General features: G+C 47.8%; 1 protein-coding gene across 17 annotated transcripts in view; it reads left to right on the forward strand.

Moving 5' to 3' along the window:
- EIF4G3 (eukaryotic translation initiation factor 4 gamma 3) overlaps positions 1-14,256 on the forward strand; it is a 149,718-nt gene that overhangs the window by 106,604 nt on the left and 28,858 nt on the right. For 16 of the 17 annotated variants that reach the window (XM_074558360.1, XM_074558362.1, XM_074558361.1 and 13 more), the window contains 5 exons: positions 5,267-5,355; positions 6,874-7,129; positions 10,356-10,513; positions 11,608-11,733; positions 12,773-12,883. In XM_074558360.1, the coding sequence (XP_074414461.1) occupies positions 5,267-5,355; positions 6,874-7,129; positions 10,356-10,513; positions 11,608-11,733; positions 12,773-12,883 (740 nt within the window). The remainder of the gene's footprint in view (positions 1-5,266; positions 5,356-6,873; positions 7,130-10,355; positions 10,514-11,607; positions 11,734-12,772; positions 12,884-14,256) is intronic. The other variant, XM_074558368.1, reaches the window with a different exon arrangement.

The following is a 14,256-nucleotide window of genomic DNA, read 5'->3' on the forward strand; positions in this document are numbered from 1 at the left end:
GCTACTTCATAACCCAAATTAATTTCCTTAAAAAGGAGAGGAGAAATGGGACTCTGTAAATAAGGTTTTGCACAGGCAGGTTCCAGCTTGTAGTGTTATTGCTGGCTTTGTAATGGCCTGTAGTTTAAATTAAAAAAAAAATAACTTACAGTGTTTGGGCTTTTAATTATGCAGAAGATTAATTTTAATGCTGTAATGTCATTATGCTCCAGAGCACACATTAGCCAAGCCATTGGCTTTGGCAACATGGAAACAAGGAGTTCTCAAGTCATGTAAAAGATGACTTGAAACTCAGATTTCTATTAAAAGCTCAGGCCTTCAAAGAAAGCACAAAGCTCTCCAAGTGGTTCTTTGTGCTCTACCCCTGATTTAATGATCCTGAACTATTGCATTTCTCTGCCAGCCTTCTTTTCAGAAATAATTTTCCAGTTCTTTCTTGGAGAGAGGAAGGGAGATTGAAATAACATCATCTGAGGCTGCGTGCTAATTGAGGAACAAGGAGCAGCATGTCTGCCATATACATTGGAAAATCCAGCTGCTGACCCTCAGGAGCAAGGAGAAAGGGTTGTATTGTTGTGTTTTTCTTGGACTCAAGGCTGAGAGATTTTTTTATGATCTCTGGAGTTAGGATTAAACCTGGGATAAGGGAAACTGCTCGAGCACATGGTGGTAGCTGAGAGCGCTGGGACTTTGAGCAATATTTCTTTGGGGTTTTCAGCAGAATGGTGTTTTTATTACAGAGCTTGGCCACAAATCATGGCCCTGCTTTCCCTTTAAAGGGAGCTGAGCTGGGACAGTGCTGGGACCTTTCAGGATAATCTCATTGCTGCAGCAGCTCCTTTTCATAGCTGTGACCTGGCCTGCCTGATTTTGGGAATGAGGCCTTCATCCCCTCCTCCCCGAGCTGCTGGGGCAGCATTGCCAAGGCTGGGTCCTGTATTTTGGGAGGTGGCAGCTTTCTGGGGATGAGCAAAAGGATTTGCCCCTTCCTGCAGAGTTGTACAGGACACAGCTTCTGTCCAGCAGTCAGGGAAACCAGACTTGGATTTTTTGCTCTGTGGCAAGAAAGAAAATACATTCAGACCCTTAAAGATGTTTATGCTGCAGCAGTTCTTTTTTCACAGCTCCACAAAAGGACTTGGTCAGTGTTTGCAGGGAGAGGCCGGAGCTGAGTTAATGCTGGGGGGATCCAGGGAGCCTCCATTCCTCCTTTTCACTGGCATTAGGTCTCCACCACATTTCCAGGGTCAGGGGATTCTGCTGGAGCACTGGCAGTGGTGTCCAGGGCAGTCTGGAATTAAAGGTTTGCTCTTCTTTCCAGTCCTGAAGTAAATCTGTGCTGACACTCCTGTTATCTCCCTTGGCTTTGGAAGCTCTGATAAGAGCTCAGTGTTGGTTGGGTTTCTGGTGTCCCTTCTTCAAAGGAGTGAAATGAGCTGAAAACAAGGTCTGGAAGTGTGAACAGTGGCAAAAATGAACCTGCATTTGGGCAGGACTTAAACTGTTGGAGAGGACATGAAGTTGCTCAACTTGGGGCAGGAAAATGGAAAAGAAGAGCAGAAGTGTCTGGAGTTGTCCCTTTCTAAGAGCCAAACTGGACACATTACTTTGTATTTCCCTGGACACATTACTTTGTATTTCCCTACAGCCTCATAGATGAAACTCCATCTTCAGATGAATAACACCAATATCCATTGTTGGATCTGGGGTTTGGGAAGGTTGGCACCCAAACTCACATCAGTGCAAATTCTCCTTTGAGCTCCTGCAGCAGAAATGTGAACTTGACAGAAAAAAAGAAAAAGAAATCTGGTGTCTGCTATTTTACACTGAATTCTGCCTGCTCTGAGCACCCTCACAGCAAAGTTGGCAGCTTTGGTGCTTCAGTCTCTGTCTGTGAGTGACTGGACCATCATTCCCTGCTCATCAGCATCCCTGGTTGTGTGTCCTGATGAAAAGGGGGAGATTTGGTGGTTTCAGAGCACTAAAGCCCTGAGCAGGGCAGGGTGCTGTACCAGGGCTGGTTCCTGCTCTGACCATCCACAGGGTTCCCCCATTCCCAGGGCACAGGTTGTGTTCCTGCCTCCTCAGGAATTCTTGCCTGAAGTTTTTAGGACAGGCAGAGCTGTATCTGCAAGGGGTAAGAACACATGCTTTGTAATTAATTCCTACTCATATGCTCTACTGCTGTACAAGGAGAAAAACAGCTTATCAAGAGAGGATCTGGGAGCTCCAATCTGTACTGAAAACATCACCCTGGCTAAAAGTCATCAACAACTGTTGCTTTTTATTAAACTCTGGGATTTCTTAGCTAAAGAGAGGGACCAGCACTTTCCAGGCAACAAAACAGGAGAAGTGTTGTTGGTGGAGTGGAATTTCTGCAGAAGGTGCTACCACAGACCTGAGGCCTTTGATGTCACCATTCTATCATGGCAATTAAAAGCAGTAAGGAGGAAAACAAGAGACTGATGTGTGTCCCAGACAGAGCTCCTTGGGACACAAGAAGCTGAAAGAACTTAAAACACAAGGAATTCAAAGGCTGTTTCTTGCAGAGCTCGTTTATGAGACATATTTCTGTATTAAATAGCCCAGCTGTGGCGAGCCCTGGAGTTTCTGAGCTGAGGAGTCTGTAACGAGCAACTTGGGCTGTAATTGGAAATTCCTTGGAGAAATTTCTCCAGCACTGAAACCTGGAGAGGCAGAAACATAAATCAGGTGTTGCCTTTTTCTTGATTTGCTGCCATAACCACTGGAATATATTTTCTTTTCCATGAGCTGGAAGGCGATGGTGAATCTTTGCTTTGGTCTTTCATGGCATGTTGGATAATAAAATAAAAATGCAAGAGCTGGTATTAATTTAGGCTTCACAGTTGGCACCACATCAGAGGGGAGAGGCCTCGTGCCCTGCTGAGGGCTGTGAGCTCGTGGGTGGGTAAATCTGTGGGAAGATGTTCCACAGGGAACGTGACACAGCTGGGGAAATGGCTGAGGGAGCTCTGGGCCTGCTGAGCAGATCCTGCAGGGCTGGCAGTGGTGTCCAGGGCAGTCTGGAATTCAGGGTTTGCTCCTCTTTCCAGTCCCAAAGTAAATCTGTGCTGTCACTCCTGTTATCTCCCTTGGCTTTGGAAGCTCTGATAAGAGCTCAGAGTTGGTTGGGTTTCTGGTGTCCCTTCTTCAAAGGAGTGAAATGAGCTGAAAACAAGGCCTGGAAGTGTGAACAGTGGCAAAAATGAACCTGCATTTGGGCAGGGTTTAAACTATTGGAGAGGACATGAAGTTGCTCAACTTGGGGCAGGAAAATGGAAAAGAAGAGCAGAAGTGTCTGGAGTTGTCCCTTTCCAAGAGCCAAACTGGACACATTACTTTGCATTTCCCTGGACACATTACTTTGTATTTCCCTACAGCCTCATAGATGAAACTCCATCTTCAGATGAATAACACCAATATCCATTGTTGGATCTGGGGTTTGGGAAGGTTGGTACCCAAACTCACATCAGTGCAAATTCTCCTTTGAGCTCCTGCAGCAGAAACGTGAACTTGACAGAAAAAAAAAAAAAAAAAAGAAATCTGGTGTCTGCTATTTTAAGAGAGGGGAAGACTGAGCAATATCTCCAGAGATCTCTGGAGTTCCACCCCAGGCAGCTCCACAACACAAACCCCCAGGCTGATGGAAGTCGTGGGATTTAAGGCAAGAATCATTCAGGAGGCTTGGCAGGACTGCAGCCTCTACAGAGCTCACTTTTGCCAAAAAAAGGTGGAAAAAATGTATATTTGAGCAGCAGTAATGTTCACATCCTGACAGCTGAGCAAGGAAACACCCCAGACCTTTGCCAGCCCCAAATCCATGACCCCTGAGTTTATTTCTGTGTGGTTTAAAAATGAAATGTTATTTTATGTGGATGGTTTCCATGGTTTGAGTTTGAGGGCAGTGGAATTCTATCAGATTAAAAACTTTGGGATTGATCAGTTAAATTACTTGGCTGTAGCAAAATTGAGGTTGTTGCTTTGCAGCCTAATCCCTTCTTGGAGAAACCCCTGGGAGTGTGCAAGTGGCATCCCCAAACAAAGCTGGAAACAGCCCTTGGAAAGGGCTCAGCTTTCACTGAATTTTTAGCAGATTTTGTGATGGAGGGAAATGGGGAAGCCTGTCTTAGATCTGAGCTTTGCTGAATTCCAGAAATTACCACGTGCATGGACACTGATCATCCCCAGCCTTGGTTTCGCCCCTGAATATTAGGAAGGGCTGTAATTGGAAATTCCTTGGAGAAATTTCTCCAGCACTGAAACCTGGAGAGGCAGAAACATAAATCAGGTGTTACCTTTTTCTTGATTTGCTGCCATAACCACTGGAATATATTTTCTTTTCCATGAGCTGGCTGTTACTAACTCTTCTAATGTAGAGTGAAGAACCTTTCAAAATTCTGCTTTATTGAGATAAAGGAAATGCACACTGAGTTTTTCCACAGTGTCTGCTGGAAACCAAAGGGCAGAGCTGGAAATCTGTTTGCAGTAATCTTCAGTCACAAAATCAATCCCATTTACACTCTGTTAACTGGGCATGTGTGCCTGGGATCCGAATTTAAGCTGGGAGCATTTGCCACAAATTAGGAGCAGATTGGATTAATGGGTTTGTCTCCTCTTAATATATTGTGTGGTTTCTTCCACCCTTTAGGGGGAAAACACGATTGGAGGAAATCAGTGCTGATGTTGGGAATACTCTGTGGTGTTTCCTTTGACTCAGTTGGCCAGGGAGATCATTAATGCTGGAGTTACAACCTGCTTTTAAATTGAAATATAAATCCAGCTCAGAGCAGTGCTGCAGGATTGAAGGAGTTTCCCTTTTGGATGAGATACTGGAAATTTGGGCTTGCTTATGGTTAATATTATAATGATGATAATTCTTGAGAAAAATATGTTGAGAACAACCTTCTCTCTCAGCCAGCACCTGGTCTGTCCAGAAACTTGACTTCCTGAAGGTTTTTTTCCCTGCATGATCCTTGTCCTGTTGGCAGTGACCTCCTTGGTACCCCAAGTGCCATTTGAGGCTTGAATGAACAACCTGTAGAGCAATTCCTGTGTTTTCATGTCATTCTAATGATTGTTATTGCTGCATTGAAAGCCCAGGTGGTTGAACCAAGCTGAATCCTCACAAGGCTGAGCTGCTTTGTTGTTCTGTGCCTCAGAGCAGCCCCTGGGAGGGAAGTTCATCCCCCCAGCCCCACCAGCCCTGTGCATTCAGGGCTGTGACAAATTCACGTTTCCCTTGCAGCCCAAACCGCTGTAACTGCACCAAAGACCTGGAAGAAACCAAAAGAGCGACCCCAAGGCACTGAGGAGGTGACAGAGGCAGAAACAGAGGTGAGAGGGAGCCAAGTCCTGCTCTACCCACGTTTAAAGATGCTGTTCCTCTCTGGGAATTGTACTTTCATTGTCCCACAGGGTCCAGGGCAGTTTTGGGGAGGAACTCTGCTATTCCTTTAGATAACAGGTGTCAGACTGCTCCCTTTAAAAGCTCTTCAGTTTTATTTGGGTTTGCCCAATTTAATGATTCATACAGTCATAGAATCACAGACTGATTTGGGTTGGAAGGGCCCATAAAGATTCATCTCATTCCAACCCCTGCCATGACAAGGAGCACCTTCCACTGGAAGGTTCCACTGAACTCCCACCAGCCTCCCATTACTGAGGAGCCCCTTTCAGTGAAGGGTGAGGGAAAAATGGGTTTGGATCCCTCAGCACTGCCCCATTTTGGTCCCAGGCACCATCCTGACATTTGGCACAGGGATATCATGGCCAAGGATAGTTTTCCTCACGACCAACTAGTGGAGAAGCTGACAAAGGAAAGTGCTGAAGTTTTCAGGCAAAACCACCTCAAGAGTTATTAGATGAGTAAAGAAACCTCCCTTGCTGCTGTTCTGGTAGGGATATTGCAGCAGGGGGCTGTGCTTAATATCCTGGGTCAGTATGGGGTTAGAATCAATCAGAAAAGGAGCAAGAGAGTAAAAATGTGGAAGTTCAGAGTGCCCAGTGTGTGGATGAAAGCTGAGGTTGGCCAGATGTGGTGCAGAGCAGGAGAGCAAAGGGGCTGCAGCAGCAGCTTCATCCCCCACACTTTGCTCATCCTCCCCTGGAGGAGCTGTGTCTCCTGCAGCACCTGGCAGTTCCACTGGGGAATTCTTCAGAGAATTCCCTTGAAAAATCTGCAAGAGGGCGTTTTAGGATGTGGTGCAGTCAGGTAGGGAGGCAGAGGGTCAGGAGCCTCCTCCAGAGCATCCTCAGTGAAGTTCCTCCTTTGTTCAGTGCTGACAGGGGCTGGGATTTCTCCCGGGAGAAGCGATTCCGACGCCTCCTCGTCTGAATGCACAATCAGGCTGTGTCCTTGGAGAGCTCTAAAATTAACAGCCAGGGATACTATTAATGCTTTTCCCTGAAACTGAGATGCTGGCATTGGGGCTGGATCTCACACTGCCTTCCTTAGTGGCATCTGCTCCAGTTGGCAGCAGGCATTTAAAGGAAGAATCCCCCAAAACAAGCCCCATGTGCCCTTTACCACCCCTTTCTCATGGCTGGTGGGAGAGGAGGAAAGCAGAGTTGTGTTTCCAGGCTGGGATTGCTCATGGTCTGTCCAATCCCGTGGGGATTTCATGGGCAATGCTGAGTCTCTCCAGCTGCACCATTAATTATCAGTGGGTTATCCATGAGAATGAGCTGATAAATCACCCAGTGGCTCAGTGTGCTGTTCCATAGCCCTGTGTAAGATGCATTTGTACTCCTGCTGCTCCCAAAAATGCCCTGTGAATCCATGAAGAGCCGTTCCACGTGCACTGAATTTGTCAGGGTGTTTGTAACAAAACCTCTGCTCTGTCCATGCTCCAGCCGAAGGAGGAGGAGGAGGAGGAACCTTCAGGGGACAAAGTACTTGAATCCGAGCAGGAGAAAACGAGCCATGGGCTTGAGGCAGAGAGGGAACCCTCAGAGCTGCAAGCAGTGAAAGCTGTGGAGGAGAACGGGGAGCAGGAGGCAGAGCCGGTGCGGAACGGAGCCGAGAGCGTCTCGGAGGGCGAGGGCGCCGACGGCACCTCCGGCTGCGCCGAGAGCCCCGCGGAGGGGACCCTGTACCAGTACAAACCAGGTAGGTGCTGCTGCTCTGCCTGCCCCTGCCAGGGCTGCTGCCACCCCGAGGGCCAGCCCTGAGGATTTGGTGTGCACTGGGTCAGCTCTGCCGAGGTCTGCAACCCAGCAGGCCCCCAGAGATCTTCCACAGGGGAAAAGGGTGTCCTGGTTTAGGGCAGATTTGGGAAAAAGCCTCCAAAAGGGGGCACCTCCAGAAAGCAAACCCTCATGGCCCCTCCACCCAACCAATTCCTCAGAGAGAAGCAGAAAGAACCTGTTTATTTAACAGGCACAGCACGCCCAGCACACAGAACCTGTTTATTTAACAGGCACAGCACCCCCAGCACACAAAATGAACAATACCAAGTGACACCACTCTTCCACTGCTCTGAAAAAGATGACAAATTCAGAAAGTCTCTCTTGGGGATGGTCACTCTGTTATCAGTTGTAGGGGGATAGAACATCAGTAAATAAAGGTAGTATAGAATGTAATCTTACCCCCTGAAGAGTTGCAGCTGAGCCAATTATTAAGGATAGGAGCAGGCCTGATGTTAACAGGCCACACCTGTAGCCAATAAGAAGAGTGTTATGAAAGAGTAGATTGGTTGGCTGAGGGAACTGGAGCCAGTTGGCTGCTGCAGGGACAAGGAAGAGTCAGTGCTTAGAGGAGCTGCCTACAAGAAACATCAAGGAGGTACAAAACTCTAACAATATGGAACCTTTGCAATAAGATGATAACAATCAGTTCCTTCTGTGCTGGGGCAGCTGCTGCTGTGGCCACAAGGTGCAAACTCTCAGTGTTTCCCAGGTCCCAGTCCAGGGCAGGTTCAAGTAGGTCCAAAAAAGAGAAAGTAGAAACAGTCCAAAATAAAATTCAGACTGCTTAGCTAAACTAACTAATGAGCAGAAGCAAAAAGCAAGAGTAAAGCAAAAATCCAAGCAAAAAGCAAAAGCAGCACCATGTACTGCCCTATCTCTGTGTCCCACCAGCCGTGGGGGAACAGCTGATAGCAAAAGCAAACCAAACCATTCGCTCTTCAGAGCCAGTCTTGAAGGCACAGAGCATATCCAGCATCAACAGAACACACAAATGGGGATACAAGCATCACAACATCACCCTAGGACAAGGGGAAAATGGTTTTTGTCTCGCTGAGAAGAGAAAATCACAAATTCCTTGACATTTTTGTACATTTGGATGCTGGCTGCAGCACTGTGGAAATGACAGAGAGTTGATTCCTGTGTGATTGACAGCTGGAAACCATCCAAGAAATTTCACATGAACCAGTGTACTTCTGAAATAAGAGGAGGTTGAATAAGAAATGAAAGTGCTCATTGGGTCCTAAATACAAATGTGTGTGTTCATAAAGATTTCATTTCCTGGCTAAACAATTGCATGAATCTTTGGATTTCTACAAAAGTAAGGAAAAGAAACAGTTTGTGGTTTTTGGTCCAGGCACTGCCCAGCTCAGTCCCATTGATTAGGGTATAGGATATCTATAGAGCATTTTTGTTATTTATGAAGACCTAACTTTTTTGTTATTTATGAAGGTTTTGTAATTTATAGACCTGAACCTCAATCCACCTCATTTAGAGAGAACTTGAGACCAGCTTCTCTGTTGCTCCCAATTTTTAAGCAATTTCTTATTCAAGTGAAACTCCCTCCAAATAAAATAGTCATTTTTTTAGGAGCCCAGAAATTAAAAAGTATAATAATAATAAGGAAGGACCTGGAGGAGCTGGTGGACAAGGTGCCACCATTAAGGGACTCCACTGCAGTGGTTATTTGTGCATCACTTTGTTCTGACAAAGACCTCAATTGCTTTGGTGTTATGAATTCAGCACAGTTACATTGTGAGGGGAAAACACAGAGGCCTCTTGATAGCTCATCACACTCAGGGTACCTGAGCAGTTCATTGGCCACTTCCTGAAGTTAATCCATAATTCATCAGCTGCTGCAGTCAGAACAATCCCAGTTGTGTCCAGCTGTCCTTTCACTCAGCTGGAAGGGTTGGATGGATCCCTGGAAAAGCAACACACATCAGACTTCAACAGTCCTCGATTTCAGCTCTGCTCCTTTGAGAAAGGGGAATTTCTGCCTTTGGAGGAGTTGTGTGTTTGATCCCTGTCTCTTCCTGTGATGCTGCCCAGCTGCTGCTCACATTCAAGCAGCTCATTGAGAGCTTTCCAAAGGAGAAAAGGAAACTACACCTAAACTGCTCGTTGTTGTGGTGGAGCTTTTCCATGGTAAATGACAGGTACAGTGGGCAGGCCAGGAATTGCAGCCAGGCCATTTCTGCACCCCTGGATCCTGAAGCTCTGTAACTGCATAAAGAGCTGAAGTTTGCAATCACTTCTGTTTATTTTCATTCCCAGTTATTAAAACCCATCACTGGAGTAAGTCCCTGCTCGTGGCCTGTGCAGGGGTGCAGATGGTGAGATCCCAGAGATCCAAAGCCAGGGCTCAGGGAGAGAAATAAAGGAATAATAAATACCTGAAGGGCTGATGCATGCTGAATAATGCAGCCTGGCATGAAGGAGATCCAAAGGCAGCATCTCATACAGATGTTTTCCTTCAGATAAAACATGTTTTCTTCTCTAATTTCAAACAAACTGCATGGCCAGTGCTGAAAATCCCATCTCCAGGTCACCAGAGGCTGACTTTCCTTGTGCTAAAGTGGCTGGAGGTTTATGCTGTGATTTGCACCAGGCAGGGTCCTCCACACCCAAAAAGCCCCATGTAAAACAGGTGGAAAGTTGTAATTCCCAGATCATGGCCTGTGGTTGTGGCTTCTCCTATTTCTGCTTGTTATCTCCAGCCTGGGTTGTTCACAGTTCATGGTTTCACATTTTCAGAGGGTGTTTTTGTTCCATGCTCTGCTCTCCTTGACTTCATGTTTGACTTCCTTTTACACCAGACAAACCCCTTTAACTTCTGCATTTTCACACAGAAACAGGGAATTGTCCCCATTCTGCCATATCCCACAGGAGAGCAGAAGTCAAAGTTACATCCATGGGTTAGAACTGGAATTAGTGCCCAGACCTGGGTGGGGTTGGACCTGGCTCTTGTTCATGTCCCTTTAATGTTACCTGTGTTGCCCTCCTCTTTCCCTTCAAATTGAAAATCAAATTAAATTGAAACATCCCAGGCTGGTGCAGCATCCTCATCCCTTTGGGTTTACCAGGACCACATGTGGGTGAGCAGGGGCTTTGTTTGCTGTGACTCTCAGGGATTTCTCTCCCTATAGAGCAGTGGAAGCCCCTGGACCCCGAGGGGAAGAAGCAATACGACCGGGAGTTCCTGCTGGACATCCAGTTCATGCCTGCCTGCATCCAGAAGCCCGAGGGGCTGCCTCCCATCAGCGACGTGGTGCTCGACAAGGTGAGAGGAGAGCCCATAAAACAGGTATGTGCACGGTTTTGATACAAATAAACATCCATAGTGGCTCATTCCTGATCCATTTCCATGCCAGGTTTTAGTGGGAAGTGGGAATGGTTGGTCTCATCACAAAGTTCTACAAATAGAGGTGTTGGTGCCTGATGAATATGCACAGATGATTAAAAACTGAAGCAATTTTGATAGTCTTTATCTAGATTAAGTTATACCAGGATGTTATTAAAATTTAAAATTACCCAGCCATGAAGAGCTGAGGATCCAAGCAAGGCTGGATGGAGAGGCAGTGGCTTCTGTTAAATCAATTAATTGATCTATTAGATCAATTAAAAAGCAGAGAGAAGCTTTTGGGCAAACTGTTTTTGATCTGAAGCAGTTTCTTCACTATTTATAAGCTGATCTAATAAAAGATCTTTAAGAACTCCATTCTGGGGCAGTTTTGGGATTTCTCTCCAGCCTCCTCTCAGAGCTGGAGGTCTGGGCTGAGTGAAACACTTGGGATTTCTGAGTGCTGACACCGAGGCCTCGTTCTGCTCTCCCTGAGAGCTGGAGAGTTCCTTGGCTTTGATGGAGCCACAACAGCCTCACTCTTGAGACTCAGGGATGTGGGTGTGCAGAAACATTTCCGCTCTGAGTTTCATACCCAGGCAAATTGTAAAATGCAGCTTTACTGCCAAAATGATTTCATCTACGTTCTACTTTCCCATGACTGTTTCTCACTGTTCTGTGTTTGAGCTTCCTGGGCTCAGTTGCCCATCTCTCATGTTGGCACCAAAGCCATTGCTTTGAGGGAGGGTGGGAGTCTCATGCTCCTGAACCAAGACAGGCCTGTGTTACTATGATTTTATCCTCCATAATCCTTTAAATATTTCTGAGCTCCACCTGTTTCCTCAATAGTCTCCTAAAGATATATTTTAAATTAATATATTTTATGAATGAATGATGTTTTAAATTAAATACTTATTTTTAGCACACGAGTGCGGATGCCTAAAACTTGAGCAGTTTGTTAATTTGGCTGTTAGGAATGACTGCCATGCTTTAGCAGATGCTGTGTGTGGATTGCATGGGCTGAGCGTTGCTGTGTGTGTGCTCTGCTCGTGGCACAGGTCAGTCAGCCCAAGCTGCCGCTGAGGACTCTGGACCCCCGGATCCTGCCACGAGGCCCCGACTTCACGCCAGCCTTTGCTGATTTTGGGAGGCAAGCCCCCGGGGGAAGAAACGTGTCTGGAAGTGTGAGTTTACCCCAACTTGCTCATTTCAAAACTGGCCCTAACACTGATGAAGTCCCTCCTCAATGGGACTCATGTTTGCTTTTGGGCCTCTTGCAATGCGCCGGTGGTTCTGGTTTTGTCAGGGTGAATGCAGGGGTGATGTTTGCTTGGCGGACAAAACGTGGGGGATTGGGAAGGGTTGTGGATGTTTGTCACGGGGAGCTGTTGTTTGGGAAGGGTTTGTCTCCTTCCTGTTTCCCTGTGGGAGAGGTGGAAGCGTTTCCACACCAGGACCCGGCAGTTGCGTGCGCGGTCGTGCGTTCGTCGTACACCAGACCCGGCGTCAGCGCGTCACCCTGGGGGCTGTGCTGCAAAACACCCCCAGAGCAAAGAGATCTCACTAACAAACAAAATACAGCCAGCACCTGTGTGTTCCTGCTTTCTCTGTGCTTCCACGTGTTGTTTTGGTCACTTCATTCCTTGTTTTCCACTTTTCCGCTGCTTTTCTTCCATTTTCCCTTCTTCTCCCTGTGTCTGGCTTTGCCCACCCTCTGAAATCCCCCTGTGAGTTCTTCACTCATGCCTCTGCCATGTCTTTTCCTGGGGCACAGGTGCCCCCAGTCAATGCCACTGGAGGAGGATGCTGCCACCATTAGGGGCAGTCACTGATTTTCAGCTGTTGAGCTGCTTCTGCTGTGTCCATCTGGATGTGTCTAACGACACAGCCATCGTGGAGCTTTCAAATCTGCTGGTTCCAGAAGAGTTCCCCGAATCGCCCCAACTTCCAAGTGTGCAGATTTCCAGGAGTCAGACCCAGCGATTTTGGGTCAATGTCATAGCTCTGGTGGCCGGTGCCTCAGTTCCGGGGTGCACCCCTGTGTCCTGGAGTTGCCTGGGTGCCACAGTTTCTCTTGGAGCACCACGTGGTCTGCAGAAGCCGGCGAGGTGGCGGCGTTTGCCGCGTTTGGGCCGCACTGTGGCGCCTCCTGTCCCGTCAGCGCTGTGTCCCGAGCCCTGCGGCGCCCGCGTAACGCCGCTGTCGCTCTCTGTCTCTCCGCAGGCCTGCAAAGTGCAGAGCACCCCTGGATTGCCCTCCCTGGCTCGGTGCGGGCCCCCATCATGCCCTCTCTTGGTCTCGCCTCACCCACCATTGAGGAACCTGCCGATAGGGGTAAGCCAAATCCCCCCCTCTCCCCCCAGCCTTTGCACCTTTTTGTAGAGTTGCCTTTTTTCCCCAACACCCACCGTTGATAAAGAACGACTGGCAGAAAACTTTACAAAAAGGTGCAACCTTGTTTAAAAAAAACCGAAACAAGACTTGCGTTGTACCCCTCTAGGCAGTCTTCAGTGGTGGGTGGGACATCACCAGCTGAGGGCATGCTGGGACGTTGGCCCGAGCGGGATCCGCGAGGGTCTGCACTTTGCAGACCTGTGGAAAGGGGGAGAAAAGGTAAGTCCCGCTTACCCCGTTCATTTGGAGCATTCAGCACGTAACATACATCTTACATTTGCGCCTTTGCAGAGCAGAGCCTCTCCTTGCCTTGTTCTGGAGGAGGGCTGGAAGGTGCCGTGGTTTAACCAGCCTGTCCTCGACGCCGGCGGTTGTAGGATCAGAGGGCTCTGAGCCCAGCAGGGGCAGACGTTCCCTCTCGTGAGCATGGCCACCCCTGCGTGTGCTGCCTGTCCCCAGCCATCCCACCTCTGCACAGGCCATGCCATCAACCATCCATCCACTGCCTCTTCCTTGCCCCAGTAACGTGGAGCAGCTCAGCGCTAACCGCTTCCGGCACGTTGAGCGTCTTTTGTTTCGCTTCTTTGGCTTTTGTCTTTGTTTCCCTCTTTTTGCTTGAGCGTGTTTTTTATGACTGTCTCTGCCACTAACCAGTGTTGTGTCAGACAGTGGGGTGGAGCTGCACAGGACAGGGTGCAGCTGGGAAGGCTCTGTGCTGTAGGCAGGGTTAGGTGTGGGGCTGGAGCAGGCGGGTCCATCCGTGCACAGGCTGCGTTGGCTTTGTCCTTCCTGAGAGGTGATGGAAACTGAAATCACCTCGGTTCTTGTTCCTGGGAGGAACAACCCCTCCCACCATGGAAGATCAATTTCACTGTCTGCATTCAAAGCCTCTTATAGAGAGAGAAGCACTTCCTTAATTCCTTGGATGGTTTCTAAAGTATTTCCATGACTTGCAGCCTGGGTGGGAGCACCAGGCCAGTCTGTGCTGCTGTGAGCCTTTGGCTCCTCTGCAGGAGTCTTGGACCTTTGTCTTCCTGCTTTCCTTCCCTGTGTCTTCCTCTGGAAAAGAGGTCATTCAGATTCATGCAGGAGCACCTGGTACTTGTCCCATGCTCCAGAACCATTATTATTTACAGGAAGCCAGGCCTGAGCTCAGGCACCTCTTGAACTTGCTGTAGAAATCTGGAGCCAAAAACCCCAGACCCCTAAACCATTTCTCTTAAAAGTTAGATCCTTCTAATTTGTTATTACATCTTCAAAGGATGCTTCTATTCACTGATTGAAAACCTAATCACACAGTTTGAACTGAGTTT

This window comes from Zonotrichia albicollis, chromosome 25 (assembly GCF_047830755.1).
Source record: "Zonotrichia albicollis isolate bZonAlb1 chromosome 25, bZonAlb1.hap1, whole genome shotgun sequence".
Taxonomy (NCBI): domain Eukaryota; kingdom Metazoa; phylum Chordata; class Aves; order Passeriformes; family Passerellidae; genus Zonotrichia; species Zonotrichia albicollis.